We start from the raw sequence: 24800 nt of genomic DNA, 5'->3' as shown, positions 1-24800 counted from the left end.
CGCTAAAGGATAGTATTTCCCGGAGCCCGGCGGCCTGGGATCTTTAATCTGCCGGAGTTCGTGAACCGTTATGGGCAAACAGAAGTGTTGCTCTGGGCAGGTGGCGGCGGCGGGGGAGGTGGGATATATATTTTGGGAAAGGTGACCCCACCAATCTCGCAGAATTCCTTAGTGCAGTACAGGGTCTGAGATTAAACAACCCGAGTCCCCGTCAGCTGTTAAAATATGATGCCGTGGGCTGTAAGCCCTCCAGTTATAGAGAGGCTCGGCTCCCGGAGCAGAGATACCCTGGCCCAAAGGTAAGAGCGGAGCCCGGGGTGGGCGGAGGCGAGGCGAGGAGAGAGAGAGGAGACAGAGACAGTGGGATGTTTGCAGGAAGCGCATGAAATAAAGAGCCATTCGCACAGAAAGCCAGAACGCAGATGTAGAAGAAGGTAGCGCAAACTTGGGGGGAAGAGTTCCAGTTCGGGGGTGAGGAAAGAAGAGAAGGGATGTACTTAACTGATCATTGCCGGGCGCGAACTTTATGGGGAGAGAGGGAAAGGGTGGGGAATTGTGCAGAGAAAGAGGAGGGAGGGAGGGAGAGGCGAGTTATGTAGCGGGAGGAGGGGAGAAGAGCAGCGACAGAGAGGGAGGGGGAGCCAGGGAGAGGGAGGGAGGAAGGGATCGTTCTGTTGTCTGGAGCACGAAGCGGGGAACAGGAGGAAGACGGCGAGACCCGAGCGGCCCGGCTCCCGGGCTGCGGAGGATGCTGGATTGAATCTGAGCCACCGACTGTCCGTGACTACAGCGCTGGCCCCGAGGATGAACCGGCTGTGGTTGGCCGTCTCCGTGCTCCTGTCCCTGGGCTGCGAGCGTGCGACCGCCGGTAGGTATCCGCAGAGGGTCGGGGTGAGCGAGGTAGCGGCGCGGGCTCGACGCGGGTCTCCGAACGGAGGGTTGGCTCTAGCGGACTGGCCGGTAGATCCGCACCAGGATCTCTGGAGCGGACGGTTCACAATAATCCGCCTGCAGGCTGCCCCAGTCCGAGCCCCGGCATCACTGGGAGAGGGTGGACTGCGGAGTAGGCAGACTGCCCACTCTCAGGGCAGTAACTGGACCAAGGAGATGGCATAGTGCCCAGTCGCAGGGCAGTAACTGGACCAAGGACAGGCACACTGTCCAATCACAGAGTGGTAACTCAACCTGGAAGAGGGCACACTGCCCAATCGCAGAGTGTAACTGGACCAAGGAAAGTCACAGTCCAATCACGGGGCGATAACTGGAGCAAGGAAAGGACGGATTGTCCTATCACAGGGCGGTAGTTGGACCAGGGCGAGGACTCACTGCCCAATCACAGGACGCTAAAGTGGACCAGGGTAGCGGACGTGCCAGTCTAGAGGGCAGAAGTCAGGGCTATAGGTAAACCAGAGAGCAACAGTAATTGGACTGGGAAGTTGGAATCCATCCCTTCAAAACTACCCCAGATTTAGGAGACTGGAACTGGATTGGAGGCAGCTAGATGACCATGTGAAGAACAGCTGTCTGACTAATCCCACTGGAGAGGGTACAGGTCTAACTGAGTTCCCTGTGTAAGTGGGGAGTAGACAGGTATAAATAATAATTCAGAAAGACTGACAACATTTAAAGAGGTTATAATATACAGTAAAACTGTTTAAGTCTCTGGTGAGACCCAATGCTTTCAGCACCTGGGACTGCAGCTTGGGATCTTTTATCAACTTTGGAAGGGATGCAGTGTAGTTTTCATAGACAGGTGCCCAAATCGTCAAATTCTGATGGTTGATTACACAGACAAGATCTTTATATCTGGAAGATTTGGTGATGATCTAAATGATGTGTTTACAGTAACTGAAGACCAGCGAGGTAGAAAAGGAAATTGTTCCCTTTAGTGGAGAGGCTGGGCAGTGTTATCCTCAACAATGGATCTAGGTTGTTAGAGTGGTGTCGCAAAGTTCCAACTAAACATGAAGGATGGCGGACATTTGGAAATTTGTGGATGAAGGATTTAAAACTGAGATTACCAGATTATTTCAGGCACGTTATTTTAATCTCGTGTAGAAATGTACCCCCTGTGGAGTTGTAGCAAGGCAAGGGTTAAGCTAATGTCCAGGCAAGGATAGTTTACAGATAGTGAGGTTTTTGCAGAGTGTATCCAGCTCCTATTTGCACAGCAGCAGACCACAGCCATTTCACATACTAAAACAAGGATGCCAAAGAAGGGTTCTAGCACGATACTTACTCTTGGTCAGTTGCTTCACTAATTTTGAAGTATTATTAGCCTTTGGTGGAGATTCTATTGGCTGTTAATACCTGTATTACCATGATGTGTTTTTCGGTTGATCATATCAATTAAGGAATTTAAACAGACACATTGGTCAGTATCTGAATCCAGCTGGGCTATTCTATATAAGAATGGTATTTAATTTCAGAACAGTTTGGTGACAGTGACCAGGCTGTTCACCTTGTGCACATGTAAATAAGGTGTTATTGGGAATGAGTGAGTTTTCAGAACCCAGTTAATCAGAGACAACACATCCACAACTGCCAGTGAGACAGGAGCAATGAGCTGAGATAGAACCGAGGTCTAGATCAGACGCAATCTAAATATCTGTGGGGGTCTGAACGATCCCCCTTGTTGAATGACAACAAACTCAGCAATCAGTGAAGGATGGTGCAGAACAGGGGTAGAAAGTCAATCAGTCTCAGGGCAATTAAGACTGGACTGGTGGTGGTAAATTGAACAAACACAAGAAAGTTAATAATATGACTAGATAAAGCAAAGTAGCCAGTCACAGATGGACAGTAACTGTTTTAGCTTGGCATGTTGTATCGATCAAGTGTGCAGGTTGGTAGCCAAGGAGATGATTCAACTTAAGTAACTTATTTGCTAAATTTAGTATTACTGTTAGATTTTCTTAACCTTGCAGATTTTACTTGGAATGGTAGTAATTAGAATCAGGCCTTTTTATATCTGATGCATCTGGAATTTTTGCTGCTTGTCGGCAGCAGTACAATGCAAGACATAAAATCTATTACAACTTCCAATAAAAAATAGTAGTGCAAAAGTACAGCAAAAATAGCAAGATAGTGTTCAGAAATCGGATGGTGGAGGGAAAGAAGCTGTTGCTAAAGCATTGAGTGGGAGTCTTCAGACTCCTGTCCCCCCTCCTATCGAGAAGAGAGCATGCCCTGGGTAGTGAGGGTCCTCGGTGATGAATGCTGCCTTTTCAAGGCATCACCTTTTGAAGGTGAGTTGTAAGCAAGATGCCCGCAGGACTTGGTTAACTGAGCTTACAATCAGCTGAAGCAGGTATAATAATCCCAGGAACGTAACTCAACGGCACTGCTTTGGCACAGAGTACAGTGTGCAGAATGTGCACCTTGTGAGTATGGGTTTTGGTGATGTGTAGTGTTGAGACCATCTGGCCAGTGGGATTACAGTTTGCTCCAGGGGTCTTCCTTGTAACTAAATCGGAGACTTAAAATTATAATTATCAGGTGGTAATACCCTATTGATAATTTATTTACTGAGTAAATTAACTTGACAAACATGGTAAGGCAGGTGGTGCACAACAGATTGTGCAGATGCTAAAGATCTTGACCAACACACACAAACTGCTGGAGAAACTCAACAGGTCAGGCAGCGTCTATGGAGGGAAATGAACGTCATCAGTCCTCATGAAGGATCTCAGTTTGAAACTTAAAATTATTCATTTCAATGCATTGATGCTGCCTGACCTGGGTTCCTCCAGCATATTGTGTATAATGGCAAGGTAGGTTATGTGTTCTTGCTGAAGTCTGAAGGAGCTGACAGAAACTGTGAGATCTAGACATGGAACATAGAATAGTACAGCACAGTACAGGCCATTCGGCCCACAATGTTGTGCCGACTCTTAAACCTTGTCTCCCATATAACCCCCTACCTTAAATTCCAACATATACCTGTCTAGTAGCCTCTTAAATTTCACTAGTGTATCTGCTTCCACCACTGACTCAGGCAGTGCATTCCATGCACCAACCACTCTCTGAGTAAAAAACCTTCCTCTAATATCCCCTTTGAACTTCCCACCCCTTACCTTAAAGCCATGTCCTCTTGTACTGAGCAGTGGTGCCCTGGGGAAGAGGCACTGGCTGTTCACTCTATCTATTCCTCTTGTATACCTCTATCATGTCTCCTCTCATCCTCCTTCTCTCCAAAGACTAAAGCCCTAGCTCCCTTAATCTCTGATCATAATACATACTCTCTAAACCAGGCAGCATCCTGGTAAATCTCCTCTGTACCCTTTCCAATGCTTCCACATCCTTCCTATAGTGAGGCGACCAGAACTAGACACAGTACCCCAAGTGTGGCCTAACCAGAGTTTTATAGAGCTGCATCATTACCTCACGACTCTTAAACTCTATCCCTCGACTTATGAAAGCTAACACTCCATAAGCTTTGTTAACTACCCTATCTACCTGTGAGGCAACTTTCAGGGATCTGTGGACATGTACCCCCAGATCCCTCTGCTCCTCCACACTACCAAGTATCTTGCTATTTACTTTGTACTCTGCCTTGGAGTTTGTCCTTCCAAAGTGTACCACCTCACACTTCTCCGGGTTGAACTCCATCTGCCACTTCTCAGCCCACTTCTGCATCCTATCAATGTCTCTCTGCAATCTTTGACAATCCTCTACACTATCTACAACACCACCAACCTTTGTGTCATCTGCAAACTTGCCAACCCACCCTTCTACCCCCACATCCAGGTCGTTAATAAAAATCATGAAAAGTAGAAGTCCCAGAACAGATCCTTGTGGGACACCACTAGTCACAGCCCTCCAATCTGAATGTACTCCCTCCACCATGACCCTCTGCTTTCTGCAGGCAAGCCAATTCAGAATCCACCTGGCCAAACTTCCCTGGATCCCATGCCTTCTGACTTTCTGAATAAGCCTACTGTGTGGAACCTTGTCAAATGCCTTACTAAAATCCATATAGATCACATCCACTGCACTACCCTCATCTATATGCCTGGTCATCTCCTCAAAGAACTCTATCAGGCTTGTTAGACATGATCTGCCCTTCACAAAGCCATGCTGACTGTTCCTGATCAGACCATGATTCTCTAAATGCCCATTTATCTCTAAGAATCTTTTCCAACAGCTTTCCCACCACAGACATAAGGCTCAATGGTCTATAATTACCCGGACTATCCCTACTACCTTTTTTGAACAATGCAGCTGAAGAGAGTTGTGCTGCTCAGAGATGATGAGCTGGGGCTGAGCTACATCTTTTGAGGGTGGGGATGACTTAGTAATTAGAGGGGTAGATTGTTCCAAGAAGTAGGCACACCCCGAACTACAGAATAGATCATCCAAACAGGACAGGAAGGTATTATCAGAATGAGACAAGTCTGGGATCCGGAAGATGTTATTGGTGACATCTCTGTGCTGACACTTGATGGGGCACCATTCATGTTGTTGGAGTGAAGGGGTTAGCACTGATACAGTTGCAGGGTCTGGTTGATTTTGTTCTCCACGGTCGCATGTGTGAGTCCCAAGGGCTTTGCATTCTGCCTAGTGGCACTAGGAAGGGCATCTCTCCCAAGGCTGGAGAGGAACATTGTCCATTTGTCATGGCTGTTGGTTAATGCACAGACATGGATCAGACTAAGTAGGTCGTTCATCTTAAGGAATGTGTACAGATCAAAAAGCAAAAACAAAGGTAATAATCAATGGATTAGTATCTGAAGCGGGCATTCGATCAATCAGGGGCTCAATATGTTGCTCAAAGACTCGTAAGGAAGAAACGCAGTAAAATCACCCGTTCTGGGGAAAGAGTGAGCTATTCTATTGGGAACATTTAATTTACACTGGGACCAGTGTCCAGAAGATTAATCAGAGGGTCAGGGTGTTTTGGTAAACAGGAAGCTGAGGACAAAGGACTAGGTAATGAAATGGGAATGGTAACCAGAGTGAAAGGAAAGGATGGGACTTTCAAACATTAGAGTAAACAGATGCCTTTGTCTCAGTGTGTGCAGCATTCATAACAAGATAAATTAAAAGAGAAATTATGTAATAGTCAGTGCAGACACATGGCAGCAAAGTGATTAAGGTAATAAAGGCAGCAAATAGGAAAAAAATGACCTCAGTAGTTTTCATTAATTTATTACTCCCAGGTGTATTCTTACAACTATAAATGTGCCAAAATCATAATCGCTTTAAAAATTTTTAAAGTAAGCTTACAACTTAATCATATTGGTTTGAGTAAATGGACTTTAGTACAGTACTCAGCAAGGTCCCTCGTTACAGGCTGATCCAGAGGGTTAAGACAAAAAGGATCCATGGCAACTTGATGGATTGGATTCAGACTTGGCTTGCCCATAGAAGAGGTAGTGGCAGAAGTCTGTGACCCATGGTATTGCAGTGATCGGTGCTGGGACCCCTGTTATTTGTGATATAAGTCTATGATTTGGACAAAAATGTAGGTAGGCTGATTAGCAAGTTTGCTGTTGACATGAAAATCGGTGAAGCTGTGGATAGTGGTGAAGTTGGTCAAAGAATTCAACAGGATATAGACCAGCTGGAAATGTGGACAGTGAAATGGCAGATGGAATTTGATCTGGACAAATGTGAGGTAATGCTCTTTGGGTGGTTAAATGTAAGAAGAACGGCAAGGTCCTTAGGAACACTAATGTACAGAGGGGTCTTGGTGGAAACTGAAATGAAACAAATTTATGGCTAGAAAAATACATGGTACACTCGAGATCAATTATTATCATTATTTAAAACATTCCAAATAAAACGGCTGTTTGTTTATCCCTGCTGGAGACTGTTTGGTTTGCAGTCCTGGGTATGTAAGAAATAGAAAAGGGATAGATCATTTGCTCTTCTCCCTAGTTTAAAAATATCATTGGTAGATCTCCAAAACCTGATGCCACGTCCCTGCATTAACACAAGTTTCCTACATCGACGTTATCATGTTGCAAGGACGTGGCTGTAGCAGGGGGGTGGGGGGTGGGAGGGGATCCAAGTGCTGGACACAGGCACAGAGGCAGGATCGAGAGGCGTTAGCACAGCCGTAAACCTGGAATAGGTATCCAGGAGAGTCTTGACACGGAGACAAGGTTCACGTAGAGAATTCAGGAAAACGATGCGGAACTTAGAACTGACAGTCCTAAAGAACCATGAAACAAGGTTACTCATACAAGAGTCGACCAACAAACTGGCAGCTCCTTGTTGTGATACAGGGTTTTTAATCCTGCATTTACTGATAGAAGGCAGGTGTGTGTAATTAGTGGAACTGGGAATGATTGGAAATTAGATGAGGGGACTGAGGCCCAATTACTGAGGTAATAGCAAGGAAGGGAATTGCCAGACAGGACCACGGTATATCAAGCACCATAAGAATGTTACAAAGAAACCACCTCGCTGAAGATTCATCACCTATTGATTTAATGCTCCCTTTTAGTTCTGTTTGCCACAACTGTACTACTTTTCCTGTGAAGGTTTTCAGCCTTAAGGACGTATACTGTATATATGTTTGTTGTAAACAATCTATTACTCTCTAAATGTAACACCTTTACTGCTTGTTCACTGTCAAAACTTTTGATGGAGTTTTGCAATCTACTATTGCCAAATCATGTCAAATACTTTCGTAATTTGCCTTGTTTACATTTAAACTCTGGTTTTAAATAATTTTCATTCTATAAGCCACAAGGGGAGGAATTATTACAGTATGGTATAATTTATAAGTTCTATTATAATAACGCTCCTCAACAGGCCTCTAACTTTAAGATTATTAGTTACCTGTTTCTCATCGTAAAATACTTGATCTAAATCACCCTGTACTTGGTTCCTCAGTTTACTGATGTGAAGGACCACCAATTAAACTGTGTCATCATACTTCATTTAATTTATACACCATACACCTAGATTCTAGTCCCCACAAATACAGTATTACTCTTGTTATGCGCACCCCTACTGACTCTGCCATTACCACCAGTGTTTGGGGGTGTTTAGGCAACTCCCACCAATGTTTCCTGCCTCTTGATGTTTAGTAGCTCAAGCCAAACTGGTTCAACCCAGCCATGCAACATGGTCACAGCCCCTTCAGTCCTCCCCTTCTGCACTGACCAGTAATCATCTATCTACACTATTTTACCTCAAATCCCAGAAAATTACTCCCTCCCCAAAACAACTATCCTGCCATTAACTATACTAGGGGCCATTTACAGTGTCCAATCAATTCTCAAAGTGTATGTTCAGAGGAAATCGGAGCAACCCAGGATGGCCCACTCATTTAGAGGGGAAACTTGCGAACTCCTCCCCAACACCACTGGAGGGTGCAATCAAGTCCGTGTCATGCAGCACGGAATTGGGCCCATTGGCTCAAATGGCGCATGCCAAACAAGATTCCCATTTGCCCACGTGTGGCCCATATCGTTCTAAACCAGGGATCCCCAACATGGGGTCCACGGACCTCTCGGACAATGGTAAGACTCCGTGGCACAAAAAAATGTTGGGAACCCCTGCTATAAACATATTTTCTAAATGTTGTTAATGTGCCTGCCTCAACCACTTCCTCTGTCAGCTCATTCTGTTCCATAGAAATGGTTGAGGCAAGTATATTGACTTTTACATGCAGTAACAAGGTTTAAAAGTTGACCGCTCTCCAGGTGGAAAATGTTGCCTTTCAGGTTGCTGTTAAATCTCTGCCCGGTCACCTTAAACCTATGGCCTCTAGTACCCTGGGAAAAAGACTGTACATTCACCCTATTTATGCTCCTCATACACCTCCATAAGATCAGCCCCCATCCTCCGAGATTCTAGTGAAAAATTTGGTCCCTCAAGTTTGAGCAAAATCCTTGTAAATCAACTCTGCATTCTTTCCTGCTTTTTGTTATCTTTCCTACAGCGGGGAGGTGGTGGAAGCAGTCACAAGAGCAACACTTAGACAGGAACATGAATAGCCAGGGAACGCAGGAGAACAGAGCAAATGCAGACAGATGGGATTCATTTAAATGGGTGCCATGGTCAGTATAGACATTGTGGGCCGAAGGGCAGTGCTCCTATACTGTGGTCTGTGTTTCATGAGGAAGACACACATTGCTCTATTTTCATTCAGCACTTTCCCTTCTTGAGCACAGCAGGAACTTTCTACTGTGCCTGTGGTAACTGCTGGGCTAGGCTGGATACTGACAGTAACCTGGAGCACCGTTTGTTTGCAGGATCACCTGGGGTGAGGCAGCACTGTGACTCCGGGGCCTGTAACCCCCGACTGGGCAACTTGGTAACAGCCAGACAGCTGAAGACCACCTCCACCTGCGGCGTCCGCTCCGCCGAGCTCTTCTGCTCCTACCCGAACCAGGGCTGCAAGGCCGAGGCCGAATGCGACAAGTGCGTCTCGGGCGGGAGCCCCCGTCACTCCCATCCGCCCTCCGCCATGACCGACTCCTCGTTCCGCTTCCCCGCTACCTGGTGGCAGTCGTCCCAGGGCAGTCACGGGGAAACCATCCAGTTAGACCTGGAGACCCACTTCTACTTCACGCACCTCATCATGATCTTCAAGTCCCCCAGGCCAGCTGCAATGGTCCTGGAGAGATCCCAAGACTTCGGTTTGACTTGGAAACCATGCAAGTATTTTGCCCAGAACTGTAGTGACACCTTTGGACTGCCTGACGACGTCCATTGGCCGGGGGCAATTTGTACGTCCAGATATTCCAGTCCATTCCCTTGTACCCGAGGAGAGGTAAGACCATTACCGTAATTATCATTGATACAGTACCCAGGGCCTCTGCTGGTACAGGTTATTGTTGTCATGGACATACATACACAGGTGCAAATGCCACAAGAATTAGATTTTCTCAGCAGCAGCAACACATGATGGGGACAAATATCATTTAATTGATTGTCTGCCGTATGCAGCAATGACAGATTAGAAACCTCCATTGAATGTGTGGAGAGTGAGGACCAGGAGGAGAGGAGGTGTGGGATGTAGATGAGATAGTCAGGGGTTCTGTCCATGATGGCAGAGGCATGTGTGTGGGTTCCCCTTCCATTCCATGACACATAACAAGATGCTGAATTACAATAACCAGATGTACAGTATTGTAGAGATTGATTTACTGGACTAGTAATGTAGAAACCCAGAAACAATTCAAATAACCATAGCTATGTTCCATCACTAAAGTGAGGACAATTAAATTATTTTAATGGATGATTTTGGGTTTAAAAACCTATTTTCAGCAATCATTATCGTTCAGCATCAAGCCAGCGAGGGGAATCCCATTGAAACCTATTGAATTCCGGAAGGCCTAGATAGAGTGGATGAGGAGAGGATGTTTCCTATAGTGAGGGAGTCTAGACCAGAGGGCACAGCTTCAGAATACAAGGGTGTCCCTTTAGAGCAGAGATGAGGAGGAATTTTTTAGCCAGAGGGTAGTGAAACTATGGAATTCATTGCTACAGATGTCTGTAGAAGCCAAGTCATTGTGTATATTTAAATCAGAGGTTGATATGTTCTGGATTAGTAGGTGTATCATAGGTGAAAGCAAAAGAACAGGGTTGAGAGGGATAATAAGTCAGCTATGATTGAATGACAGAGAAGACTTGATGGGCTGAATGGCCTAATTCTGCTCCTATATTTTCAAAGGTTTCAAAGGTCCATTTAATGTCAGACAAATGTATACAATATACATCCTGAAATGCTTTTGCTTATGTCAAATGGTCATTTCTCTATAGACAGTTGGGGTGCTGCCTGGTTCCACAATCTTTGCTGTATCTAGAACTGTAAGATTTTCTGGATAGCAACTGAATTGAATCAAAGTGTCTGGAGGCCACCTGCTGAGATGTTGCGCCCGCGGGAGGAAATGGAGAAGGATCATCCGCTCAGTATTTCTGATTAGACGAGCTCACAATGCCCTGGCCTTGTTCAGCGTCACAAGCTGAGCCCCTTCTTTGTTGAGGATTGGGATATTCCTAGAGTCTCCTCATTTTAGTTCTTTAATTAGTCATCACCATTCACGAATAGATGTCATGGGTGTTTGGAATGTGCTGCGGGGGGTGGGGGGGAGGAGGGGGTGGTGTCGAGGCAGATACATTCGTGACATTTAAGAAACTCTTAGATAAGCACATGATTGATAGGGAATTGGAGGGCTATGTGTGAGGAAGGGGTTAGATTGATCTTAGGGTACAAAGTTAGCATAACATGATGGATCAGAAGGCCTGTATTGTTCTGTAATGTTCTATGAATAGTGGACAGGATGCCCAGCATCTTGGACTTCCAACTTTCTCCCCACCAAAGTCCAGACTGTGAGTGCCAGGGTGCAGAAGTTCATAGGAAGAAAGCACTATCAATCCTGTGAAATTCTGAGTGAGAAAGTGCTAGTCTTCTTGCGATAGCAGTCAGGAAAACCCTTCTGGCTCAATGCTCTTCTTCAGGGAAGGATAGCTGTCTCCCTTATTCAATCTCACCTCTGCGTGACTCCCAACCCACAGTACTGTGGTTGAAGCAGCTCAGGAGGAATTAGAATTGGGCCTTGCCTGCCTGCCTCCAAAGCAATAAAAAAATCCAGTTGATGAGTATTTACCTGAGAGAAAAGGTAACTTTATGAAATAGCACCAGGGGATGTTTATGAAATGAGTTGAATGCCTGGTGTACTGTGCTTGTGATTTCCTTTCCCCCCTTTAAAGAACTTTGAGCCTTTCACCAAGTGACCCCATATCATCTACCGTGAGATGGATAGTGGGCCGGGGAGCCCAGCTGACATGGAGAAAATGGGACAGCAAGCTCAGAATATGCTGGCCATCCCTGTCGGATTTAAGTGTGGTGCCTGTAAAGAAAAACCTGGTAGGAGTGGGGAAATGGAAGTCGATGAAACAGCAGAGTGAAGAGAGCCTCACTCTCCCCTGCAGTCATTAATACCAACCAACCTCTGCAACAGTATAGAAGCAGGTCAGGCAGCATCTGTGAAGAGAGAAACAGATTTAATGCTTCATGTTCAGTTTTCTTGATTTCCCGGCAGTGATCCCCACATCCTGATCTCCCAGCAATGGTTCCCGACTTCCCAGCAGTGATCCCCACATCCCAATCTCCTGGCAGTGATTCCCACATCCTGATCTCCCAGCAATGGTTCCCGACTTCCCAGCAGTGATCCTGACATCCTGATTTCCCGGCAGCAATCCTGACATCCCAGTATCCTGGCAGTGATCCTGACATCCCGATCTCCTGGCAGTGATCCTGACATCCCAGTATCCTGGCAGTGTTCCTGACATCCCGATCTCCTGGCAGTGATCCTGACATCCCAGTATCCTGGCAGTGATCCTGACATCCCAATCTCCTGGTAGTGATCCTGACATCCCGATCTCCCGGCAGTGATCCCCACATCTCGATCTCCCGGCAGTGATCCTGACATCCCAATATCCTGGCAGTGATCCTGACATCCCAATATCCTGGCGGTGATCCCCAACTCAAACCTCACTCTGTTCTGAAGACACTGCCCTCCTCTCTCTCCGCACCAATCCACACCTTATCATCAAACGCACAGACAAACGGGGTGCTGCTGTACTGTGGCAGACTGACCTCTACTTTGCTGAGGCCAAGTGGCAACTCTCAGACTCCTCTTCTTACTCACCCCTGGAAAAGGACCTCAACTTTGGAGAATTCCCATCCACTGCCACCAAACTCATAGTTCCCTTACCTTGCACTGCTCATTTCTACTTCCGCCCAAAAGCTACAAATCTAACTCACCAGGTAGGACGTTGCCTCTGCTTGCTCCTGCCCCACTGAGCTTGTATCTGCATACCTCGACTCCATTCCACCCCCTCTTGGTTCAGTCCCTTCCCACCAATATCCATAGTACTTCACATGCTCTCAACCTCCTCAGCGATTTTCAATTCCTTGGCCCTGACTGTCTCATTTTCACCATGAATGTCCAGTGCCTATACTCTTCCATCCCCCATGAATAAGACCAAAGAGCTCTCAAACAACAGGAATTCTGCAGATGCTGGAAATTCAAGCAACACACATCAAAGTTGCTGGTGAACGCAGCAGGCCAGGCAGCATCTGTAGGAAGAGGTACAGTCGACATTTCGGGCCGAGACCCTTCGTCAGGACTAACTGAAGGAAGAGTGAGTAAGGGATTTGAAAGTGGGAGGGGGAGGGGTGGAGCCAAGAGCTGGACAGGTGATTGGCAAAGGGGATATGAGAGGATCATAGGACAGGAGGCCTAGGGAGAAAGACAAGGGAGGGGGGAACCCAGAGGATGGGCAAGGGGTATAGTGAGAGGGACAGAGGGAGAAAAAGGAGAGAGAGAAAAAGAATGTGTGTATATATATAAATAAATTAATAACAGATGGGGTACGAGGGGGAGGTGGGGCCTTTTGCCAATCAACTGTCCAGCTCTTGGCTCCATCCCTCCCCCTCCTGTCTTCTCCTATCATTTTGGATCTCCCCCTCCACCTCCCACTTTCAAATCTCTTATTAGCTCTTCTTTCAGTTAGTCCTGATGAAGGGTCTTGGCCTGAAACATCGACTGTACCTCTTCCTAGAGATGCTGTCTGGCCTGCTGTGTTCAAAGAGCTCTCTGCTTCTTTCTCAATAAAAGATCCATCCAGTTCCCCACCATACCACACTCTTCCATCTGGCAGAACTGATCCTTACCCTCAACAGTTTCTCCTTCGGCTCCCCCCACTTTCTCCAAACTCAAGGAGTAGCCGTGAACACCCACATGGGCCCAGCTATGCCTGCCTTTTCATTGGCTATGTAGAACAGTCCATGCTGCAAGCCTTCCCTGGTAATACTCCCCAACTCTCCCTGCAATTCCAGCAACTTTTCCTACTCTCACCCTACTCTTAAATTTACTTGGTCCATTTCTTCCATCTCTCTCCCTTTTCTCAATCTCACTGTCTCCAGCCCAGGAGACAAACTGTCAGCCTACATATTTTATAAACCTACCAAATCCCATGATTATCTTGACTATAACGCTTCCCACCCCGCCTCCTGTAAAAATGCTATTCCCTTTTCTCAATTGCATTGTCTACGTTACAATTGTTCCCAGGATGAGACTTTCCTTTCCAGGACATCAGAGATGTCCTCCGTCTTCAAAGAACAGAGTTTCCCTTTCTTCACCATTGATGCTGTCCTCACCCGCATCTCCTCCATTTTCTGGACACCCATACTCACCCAATCTTCCCGCAACCTTAACTAGGATGGAGATCCTCTTGTCCTCACCTACTACCCTATGAGTCTCCGCAACATGCGCCATGTTCACGGGATCCTACCTCCAGACACATCTTTACTCCGTCCCTCACTCTCCACTTTCCCTTTATGATTCCCTTGTCCATTCATCACTCCCCACTAATCTCCCTCCTGGCAGGTATCCCTACAAGTGACAAAAATGCTTCACCTGCCCATTCATCTCCTCCCTTATCTCCACCGAGGACTCCAAATAGTCCTTAGGAATGAGAAAACACTTCATCTGCTTATCTGTTGGGGTCATCTATTGAATCCAGTGCTCCCTTTGTGGCCTCCTATACATTGGTGAGATACGACTTAAATTGGGGGACCACTTTGGTGAGCACCTCTGCTCCATGCACCAAAAGTGGGATTTCCCAGTGGCCAACCACTTTGGTTCCTATGGGCAAACACTAGGAAATCTGCAGATGCTGGAATTTCAAACAACACACATAAAAGTTGCTCGTGAACGCAGCAGGCCAGGCAGCATCTCTAGGAAGAGAAACGTCGACTGTACCTCTTCCTAGAGAGGCTGCCTGGCCTGCTGCGTTCACCAGCAACTTTTATGTGTATTACTTTGATTCCTATCTCCATTCCTGTTCTGACATTTTGGTCTGGGGCTACCTCCTTTGCCATGTCAAAGGTGGAGGAGCAACACCTCATATTCTGTCTAGGTAGCCTCCATCCTGATGGCATGGACATCTATTTCTCCTTCCCGTAAACTTTTTTCTCACCTTCCCTTTTCATCTATTCCCAACTCTGGCCTCTTACCTCTTCTCTGCACCAGCCTATCACCTCCCCCAGTGACCCTCCTCCTTCCCTTTCTCCCATCATCCACTCTCCTCTCCAGAAAGATTCCTTCTTCTCCAGCCTTTTATATTTCCCACCCACCTGGCTTAACCTATTTCCTGCTATCACCTTCCCTCCGCCCTCCTTTATTATTCCAGCATCTTCCCTCTTCCTTTCCAGTGACGAAGAAAGGTCTCGGACTGAAATGTCAACTGTTTATTCATTTCCACAGATGCTATATAATTTCCTGAGTTTCTCCAGCATTTAATGTAAGTTGATAGTGATCCTCACATCCCGATCTCCCAGAAGTGATCCCGAAATTCCCATCTCTTCAGTGATCCCCACATCCCGATCTCCCGGCAGTGATCCCCACATCCCGATCTCCCAGCAGTGATCCCCACAGCCCGATCTCCGGGAAGCGATCCCCACGTCCCGATCTCCCGGCGGTGATCCCCACATCCCGATCCTCTGTAAGTGATCCCCACAGCCCAATCTCCTTCAAGTGATCTCCACATCCCGATCTCCCGGCAGTGATCCCCACAGCCCGATCTCCCGGAAGTGATCCCCACATCCCGATCTCCCGGCAGTCATCCCCACAGCCCAATCTCCCGACAGTGATCTCCACATCCCAATCTCCTGCAAGTGATCCCCACATCTCGATCTCCTGCAAGTGATCCCCACATCCCGATATCCCGGGTCATAGTCATAGTCATAGTCATAGTCATACTTTGTTGATCCCGGGGGAAATTGGTTTTCGTTACAGTTGCACCATAAAAATAAATAGTAATAGAACAACAAATAGTTAAATAGTAATATGTAAATTATGCCAAGAAATTATGAAATAAGTCCAGGACCAGCCTGTTGGCTCAGGGTGTCTGACCCTCCAAGGGAGGAGTTGTAAAGTTTGATGGCCACAGGCAGGAATGACTTCCTATGACGCTCTGTGCTGCATCTCGGTGGAATGAGTCTCTGGTTGAATGTACTCCTGTGCCCACCCAGTACATTATGTAGTGGATGGGAGACATTGACCAAGATGGCATGCAACTTAGACAGCATCCTCTTTTCAGACACCACCGTGAGAGAGTCCAGTTCCATCCCCACAACATCACTGGCCTTACGGATAAGTTTGTTGATTCTGTTGGTGTCTACTACCCTCAGCCTGCTGCCCCAGCACACAACAGTAAACATGATAGCACTGGCCACCACAGACTTGTAGAATATCCTCAGCATCGTCCGGCAGATGTTAAAGGACCTCAGTCTCCTCAGGAAATAGAGACGGCTCTGACCCTTCTTGTAGACAGCCTCAGTGTTCTTTGACCAGTCCAGTTTATTGTCAATTCGTATCCCCGGGTATTTGTAATCCTCCACCATCTCCACACTGACCCCCTGGATGGAAGCAGGGGTTACCGGTACCTTAGCTCTCCTCAGGTCTACCACCAGCTCCTTAGTCTTTTTCACATTAAGCTGCAGATAATTCTGCTCACACCATGCAACAAAGTTTCCTATAGTAGCCCTGTACTCAGCCTCATCTCCCTTGCTGATGCATCCAACTATGGCAGAGTCATCTGAAAACTTCTGAAGGTGACAAGACTCTGTGCAGTAGTTGAAGTCCGAGGTGTAAATGGTGAAGAGAAAGGGAGACAGGACAGTCCCCTATGGAGCTCCCCACAGCCTGATCTCCCGGCAGTGATCCCCACAGCCCGATCTCCCGGAGGTGATCCCCACATCCTGATCTCCCGGCAGTGATCCCCACGGCCCGATCTCCCGGTAGTGATCCTCACATCCCGATCTCCTTGTAGTGATACCTTCTGCCCGATCTCCCGGAACTGATCCCCAAATCCAGATATCCTGGAAGTGATCCCCAAATCCCGATCTCCTGGCAGCGATCCTCACATCGGAACTCCAGCAAGTTATCCCACAGCCCGATCTCCCGGCAGTGATCCCCACAGCCCAATCACCCGGCAGTGATCCCCACATCCCGATCTCCCGGCAGTGATCCCCACATCCCCATATCCCGCAAGTGATCCCCACAGCCCGTTCTCCGGGCAGCGATCCCCATATCCCGACCTCCTGCAAGTGATCCCCACAGCCCGATCTTCCGGTGGTGATCCCCACAGTCCAATTTCCTGGCAGTGATCCCCACACCCCGATCTCCTGCAATTGATCCCCTTATCCCGATCTCCCGGCAGTGATCCCCACATCCCGATCTCCTGCAAGTGATCCCCACATCCCAATCTCCTGCAAGTGATCCCCACAGCACGATCTCCTTCTAGTGATCCATAGTAATAGTCATACTTTATTGATCCCGGGGGAAATTGGTTTTCGCTACAGTTGCACTACAAAAAATAAATAATAATAGAACCATAAATAGTTAAATAGTAATATATAAATATGTAAATTATGCCAGTAAATTATGAAATAAGTCCAGGACCAGCCTATTGGCTCACAGTGTCTGACCCTCTAAGGGAGGAGTTGTAAAGTTTGATGGCCACAGGCAGGAATGACTTCCTATGACGCTCAGTGCTGCATCTCGGAGGAATGAGTCTCTGGCTGAATGTACTCCTGTGCCCAACCAGTACATTATGTAGTGGGTGGGAGACATTGACCAAGATGACATGCAACTTAGACAGCATCCTCTTTTCAGACTCCACGGTGAGAGAGTCCAGTTCCATCCCCACAACATCACTGGCCTTACGAATGAGTTTGTTGATTCTGTTGGTGTCTGCTACCCTCAGCCTGCTGCCCCAGCACACAACAGCAAACATGATAGCACTGGCCACCACAGACTCATAGAACATCCTCAGCATCGTCCGGCAGATGTTAAAGGACCTCAGTCTCCTCAGGAAATAGAGATGGCTCTGACCCTTCTTGTAGACAGCCTCAGTGTTCTTTGACCAGTCCAGTTTATTGTCAATTCGTTTCCCCAGGTATTTGTAATCCTCCACCATGTCCCCACTGACCCCCTGGTTGGAAGCAGGGGTCACCGGTACCTTAGCTCTCCTCAGGTCTACCACCAGCTCCTTAGTCTTTTTCACATTAAGCTGTAGATAATTCTGCTCACACCATGTGACAAAGTTTCCTACAGTAGCCCTGTACTCAGCCTCATCTCCCTTGCTGATGCATCCAACTATGGCAGAGTCATCCGAAAACTTCTGAAGATGACAAGACTCTGTACAGTAGTTGAAGTCCGAGGTGTAAATGGTGAAAAGAAAGGGAGACAACACAGTCCCCTATGGAGCCCCAGGGAGATCGGGCTGTGGGAGATCCCCACAGCCCGATCTCCCGGCACTGATCCCCACAGCCCGATCTCCCGGAGGTGATACCCACATCCTGATCTCCCGGCAGTGATCCCCATATCCCGACCTCCTGCAAGTGATCCCCACAGCCCGATCTTCCAGTGGTGATCCCCACAGTCCGATTTCCCGGCAGTGTTCCCCTTATCCAGATCTCCCGGTCCGATTTCCCGGCAGTGTTCCCCTTATCCAGATCTCCCGGCAGTGATCCCCACAGCCCCATCTCCCGGCAGTGATCCCCACAGCCCCATCTCCCAGCAGTGATCCCCACAGCCCGATCTCCCGGCAGTGATCCCCACAGCCCGATCTCCCAGCAGTGATCCCCACAGCCCAATCTCCTGCAAGTGATCCCCACATCCCGATCTCCTGCAAGTGATCCCCACAGCACGATCTCCTTCTAGTGATCCATAGTAATAGTCATACTTTATTGATCCCAGGGGAAATTGGTTTTCGCTACAGTTGCACCATAAAAAATAAATAATAATAGAACCATAAATAGTTAAATAGTAATATGTAAATATGTAAATTATGCCAGTAAACTATGAATTAAGTCCAGGACCAGCCTATTGGCTCAGGGTGTCTGACCCTCCAAGGGAGGAGTTGTAAAGTTCGATGGCCACAGGCAAGATGACTTCCTATGGCGCTCTGTGCTGCATCTCGGTGGAATGAGTCTCTGGCTGAATGTACTCCTGTGCCCAACCAGTACATTATGTAGTGGGTGGGAGACATTGACCAAGATGGCATGCAACTTAGACAGCATCCTCTTTTCAGACACCACGGTGAGAGAGTCCAGTTCCATCCCCACAACTTCACTGGCCTTACGAATGAGTTTGTTGATTCTGTTGGTGTCTGCTACCCTCAGCCTGCTGCCCCAGCACACAACAGCAAACATGATAGCACTGGCCACCACAGACTTGTAGAACATCCTCAGCATCCTCCGGCTCCGTCAGGAAATAGAGACGGCTCTGACTCTTCTTGTAGACAGCCTCAGTGTTCTTTGACCAGTCCAGTTTATTGTCAATTCGTTTCCCCAGGTATTTGTAATCCTCCACCATGTCCCCACTGACCCCCTGGTTGGAAGCAGGGGTCACCGGTACCTTAGCTCTCCTCAGGTCTACCACCAGCTCCTTAGTCTTTTTCACATTAAGCTGTAGATAATTCTGCTCACACCATGTGACAAAGTTTCCTACCGTAGCCCTGTACTCAGCCTCCTCTCCCTTGCTGATGCACCCAACTATGGCAGAGTCATCCGAAAACTTCTGAAGATGACAAGACTCTGTGCAGTAGTTGAAGTCCGAGGTGTAAATGGTGAAGAGAAAGGGAGACAAGACAGTCCCCTATGGAGCCCCAGGGAGATCCCCACATCCCGATCTCCCGGCAGTAATCCCCACAGCCCGATCTCCCGGCAGTGATCCCCACAGCCCGATCTCCCGGCAGTGATCCCCATGGCCCGATCTCCCGGCAGTCATCCCCACAGCCCAATCTCCCGGCAGCGATCCTCACATCCCGATCTCCCGGCAGTCATCCCCACATCCCGATCTCCCGGCAGTCATCCCCACAGCCCGATCTCCCGGCAGTGATCCCCACAGCTCGATCTCCCGGCAGTGATCCCCACAGCCCAATCTCCTGCAAGTGATCCCCACATCCTGATCTCCCGGCAGTCATCTCCACATCCCGATCTCCCGGCAGTCATCCCCACATCCTGATCTCCCGGCAGCGATCCTCACATCCCGATCTCCCGGCAGTGACCCCCACGTCCCGATCTCCCGGCAGCGATCCTCACATCCCGATCTCCCGGAATTCATCCCAACATCCCGATCTCCCGGCAGTCATCCCCACATCCCGATCTCCAGGCAGTGATCCCCACAGCCCAATCTTCCGGCAGTGATCCCCACATCCCGATCTCCCAGCAGTGATCCCCACATCCCGATCTCCCGGCAGTGATCCCCACAGCCCGATCTCCCGGCAGTGATCCCCACAGCCCGATCTCCCGGCAGTCATCCCCACATCCCGATCTCCTGGCAGAGATCCTCAAATCCCGATCTCCCGGCAGTGATCCCCACAGCCCGATCTCCCGGCAGAGATCCTCAAATCCCGATCTCCTTGTAGTGATACCTTCTGCTCTATCTCCCGGAAGTGATCTCCAAATCCCGATCTCCTGGCAGTGATCCTCACATCGGAACTCCGGCAAGTTATCCCCACAGCCTGATCTCCCGGAACTGATCCCCACAGCCCGATCTCCCGGAACTGATCCCCAAATCCAGATATCCTGGAAGTGATCCCCAAATCCCGATCTCCTGGCAGTGATCCTCACATCGGAACTCCAGCAAGTTATCCCCACAGCCCGATCTCCCGGCCGTGATCCCCACAGCCCAATCACCCGGCAGTGATCCCCACATCCCGATCTCCCGGCAGTGATCCCCACATCCCGATCTCCCGGCAGTGATCCCCACATCCTCATATCCCGCAAGTGATCCCCACAGCCCGATCTCCGGGCAGCGATCCCCATATCCCGACCTCCTGCAAGTGATCCCCACAGCCCGATCTTCCGGTGGTGATCCCCACAGTCCAATTTCCTGGCAGTGATCCCCACACCCCGATCTCCTGCAATTGATCCCCTTATCCTGATCTCCCGGCAGAGATCCCCACATCCCGATCTCCCAGCAGTGATCCCCACATCCCGATCTCCTGCAAGTGATCCCCACATCCCGATCTCCTGCAAGTGATCCCCACAGCACGATCTCCTTCTAGTGATCCATAGTAATAGTCATACTTTATTGATCCCGGGGGAAATTGGTTTTCGCTACAGTTGCACTACAAAAAATAAATAATAATAGAACCATAAATAGTTAAATAGTAATATATAAATATGTAAATTATGCCAGTAAATTATGAAATAAGTCCAGGACCAGCCTATTGGCTCACAGTGTCTGACCCTCTAAGGGAGGAGTTGTAAAGTTTGATGGCCACAGGCAGGAATGACTTCCTATGACGCTCAGTGCTGCATCTCGGAGGAATGAGTCTCTGGCTGAATGTACTCCTGTGCCCAACCAGTACATTATGTAGTGGGTGGGAGACATTGACCAAGATGACATGCAACTTAGACAGCATCCTCTTTTCAGACTCCACGGTGAGAGAGTCCAGTTCCATCCCCACAACATCACTGGCCTTACGAATGAGTTTGTTGATTCTGTTGGTGTCTGCTACCCTCAGCCTGCTGCCCCAGCACACAACAGCAAACATGATAGCACTGGCCACCACAGACTCATAGAACATCCTCAGCATCGTCCGGCAGATGTTAAAGGACCTCAGTCTCCTCAGGAAATAGAGATGGCTCTGACCCTTCTTGTAGACAGCCTCAGTGTTCTTTGACCAGTCCAGTTTATTGTCAATTCGTTTCCCCAGGTATTTGTAATCCTCCACCATGTCCACACTGACCCCCTGGATGGAAACAAGGGTCACCAGTACCTTAGCTCTCCTCAGGTCTACCACCAGCTCCTTAGTCTCTTTCACATTAAGCTGCAGATAATTCTGCTCACACCATGTGACAAAGTTTCCTACAGTAGCCCTGTACTCAGCCTCATCTCCCTTGCTGATGCATCCAACTATGGCAGAGTCATCCGAAAACTTCTGAAGATGACAAGACTCTGTACAGTAGTTGAAGTCCGAGGTGTAAATGGTGAAAAGAAAGGGAGACAACACAGTCCCCTATGGAGCCCCAGGGAGATCGGGCTGTGGGAGATCCCCACAGCCCGATCTCCCGGCACTGATCCCCACAGCCCGATCTCCCGGAGGTGATACCCACATCCTGATCTCCCGGTAGTGATCCCCATATCCCGACCTCCTGCAAGTGATCCCCACAGCCCGATCTTCCAGTGGTGATCCCCACAGTCCGATTTCCCGGCAGTGTTCCCCTTATCCAGATCTCCCGGTCCGATTTCCCGGCAGTGTTCCCCTTATCCAGATCTCCCGGCAGTGATCCCCACAGCCCCATCTCCCGGCAGTGATCCCCACAGCCCCATCTCCCAGCAGTGATCCCCACAGCCCGATCTCCCGGCAGTGATCCCCACAGCCCGATCTCCCAGCAGTGATCCCCACAGCCCAATCTCCTGCAAGTGATCCCCACATCCCGATCTCCTGCAAGTGATCCCCACAGCACGATCTCCTTCTAGTGATCCATAGTAATAGTCATACTTTATTGATCCCAGGGGAAATTGGTTTTCGCTACAGTTGCACCATAAAAAATAAATAATAATAGAACCATAAATAGTTAAATAGTAATATGTAAATATGTAAATTATGCCAGTAAACTATGAATTAAGTCCAGGACCAGCCTATTGGCTCAGGGTGTCTGACCCTCCAAGGGAGGAGTTGTAAAGTTCGATGGCCACAGGCAAGATGACTTCCTATGGCGCTCTGTGCTGCATCTCGGTGGAATGAGTCTCTGGCTGAATGTACTCCTGTGCCCAACCAGTACATTATGTAGTGGGTGGGAGACATTGACCAAGATGGCATGCAACTTAGACAGCATCCTCTTTTCAGACACCACGGTGAGAGAGTCCAGTTCCATCCCCACAACTTCACTGGCCTTACGAATGAGTTTGTTGATTCTGTTGGTGTCTGCTACCCTCAGCCTGCTGCCCCAGCACACAACAGCAAACATGATAGCACTGGCCACCACAGACTTGTAGAACATCCTCAGCATCCTCCGGCTCCGTCAGGAAATAGAGACGGCTCTGACTCTTCTTGTAGACAGCCTCAGTGTTCTTTGACCAGTCCAGTTTATTGTCAATTCGTTTCCCCAGGTATTTGTAATCCTCCACCATGTCCCCACTGACCCCCTGGTTGGAAGCAGGGGTCACCGGTACCTTAGCTCTCCTCAGGTCTACCACCAGCTCCTTAGTCTTTTTCACATTAAGCTGTAGATAATTCTGCTCACACCATGTGACAAAGTTTCCTACCGTAGCCCTGTACTCAGCCTCCTCTCCCTTGCTGATGCACCCAACTATGGCAGAGTCATCCGAAAACTTCTGAAGATGACAAGACTCTGTGCAGTAGTTGAAGTCCGAGGTGTAAATGGTGAAGAGAAAGGGAGACAAGACAGTCCCCTATGGAGCCCCAGGGAGATCCCCACATCCCGATCTCCCGGCAGTAATCCCCACAGCCCGATCTCCCGGCAGTGATCCCCACAGCCCGATCTCCCGGCAGTGATCCCCATGGCCCGATCTCCCGGCAGTCATCCCCACAGCCCAATCTCCCGGCAGCGATCCTCACATCCCGATCTCCCGGCAGTCATCCCCACATCCCGATCTCCCGGCAGTCATCCCCACAGCCCGATCTCCCGGCAGTGATCCCCACAGCTCGATCTCCCGGCAGTGATCCCCACAGCCCAATCTCCTGCAAGTGATCCCCACATCCTGATCTCCCGGCAGTCATCTCCACATCCCGATCTCCCGGCAGTCATCCCCACATCCTGATCTCCCGGCAGCGATCCTCACATCCCGATCTCCCGGCAGTGACCCCCACGTCCCGATCTCCCGGCAGCGATCCTCACATCCCGATCTCCCGGAATTCATCCCAACATCCCGATCTCCCGGCAGTCATCCCCACATCCCGATCTCCAGGCAGTGATCCCCACAGCCCAATCTTCCGGCAGTGATCCCCACATCCCGATCTCCCAGCAGTGATCCCCACATCCCGATCTCCCGGCAGTGATCCCCACAGCCCGATCTCCCGGCAGTGATCCCCACAGCCCGATCTCCCGGCAGTCATCCCCACATCCCGATCTCCTGGCAGAGATCCTCAAATCCCGATCTCCCGGCAGTGATCCCCACAGCCCGATCTCCCGGCAGAGATCCTCAAATCCCGATCTCCTTGTAGTGATACCTTCTGCTCTATCTCCCGGAAGTGATCTCCAAATCCCGATCTCCTGGCAGTGATCCTCACATCGGAACTCCGGCAAGTTATCCCCACAGCCTGATCTCCCGGAACTGATCCCCACAGCCCGATCTCCCGGAACTGATCCCCAAATCCAGATATCCTGGAAGTGATCCCCAAATCCCGATCTCCTGGCAGTGATCCTCACATCGGAACTCCAGCAAGTTATCCCCACAGCCCGATCTCCCGGCCGTGATCCCCACAGCCCAATCACCCGGCAGTGATCCCCACATCCCGATCTCCCGGCAGTGATCCCCACATCCCGATCTCCCGGCAGTGATCCCCACATCCTCATATCCCGCAAGTGATCCCCACAGCCCGATCTCCGGGCAGCGATCCCCATATCCCGACCTCCTGCAAGTGATCCCCACAGCCCGATCTTCCGGTGGTGATCCCCACAGTCCAATTTCCTGGCAGTGATCCCCACACCCCGATCTCCTGCAATTGATCCCCTTATCCTGATCTCCCGGCAGAGATCCCCACATCCCGATCTCCCAGCAGTGATCCCCACATCCCGATCTCCTGCAAGTGATCCCCACATCCCGATCTCCTGCAAGTGATCC

At 49.1% G+C, this 24800-nt stretch overlaps 1 protein-coding gene across 3 annotated transcripts in view; it reads left to right on the top strand.

The window, feature by feature from the left end:
* Nucleotides 1-686: 686 nt before the first annotated feature.
* Nucleotides 687-24800, top strand: part of ntn4 (netrin 4) — a 685630-nt gene continuing 661516 nt past the window's right edge. For all 3 annotated transcript variants that reach the window (XM_072240967.1, XM_072240968.1, XM_072240966.1), the window contains exons 1-2: nucleotides 687-868; nucleotides 9213-9733. In XM_072240967.1, coding sequence (XP_072097068.1) covers nucleotides 805-868; nucleotides 9213-9733 — 585 coding nt within the window. In that variant the 5' untranslated portion in view covers nucleotides 687-804. The remainder of the gene's footprint in view (nucleotides 869-9212; nucleotides 9734-24800) is intronic.

The sequence above is a fragment of the Mobula birostris genome, chromosome 23 (genome assembly GCF_030028105.1).
Source record: "Mobula birostris isolate sMobBir1 chromosome 23, sMobBir1.hap1, whole genome shotgun sequence".
In the NCBI taxonomy this organism is placed as follows: Eukaryota; Metazoa; Chordata; class Chondrichthyes; order Myliobatiformes; family Myliobatidae; genus Mobula; species Mobula birostris.
The sequence above is the reverse complement of the archived record's forward strand: the minus strand, read 5'-3'. Positions and strand labels throughout refer to the sequence as shown.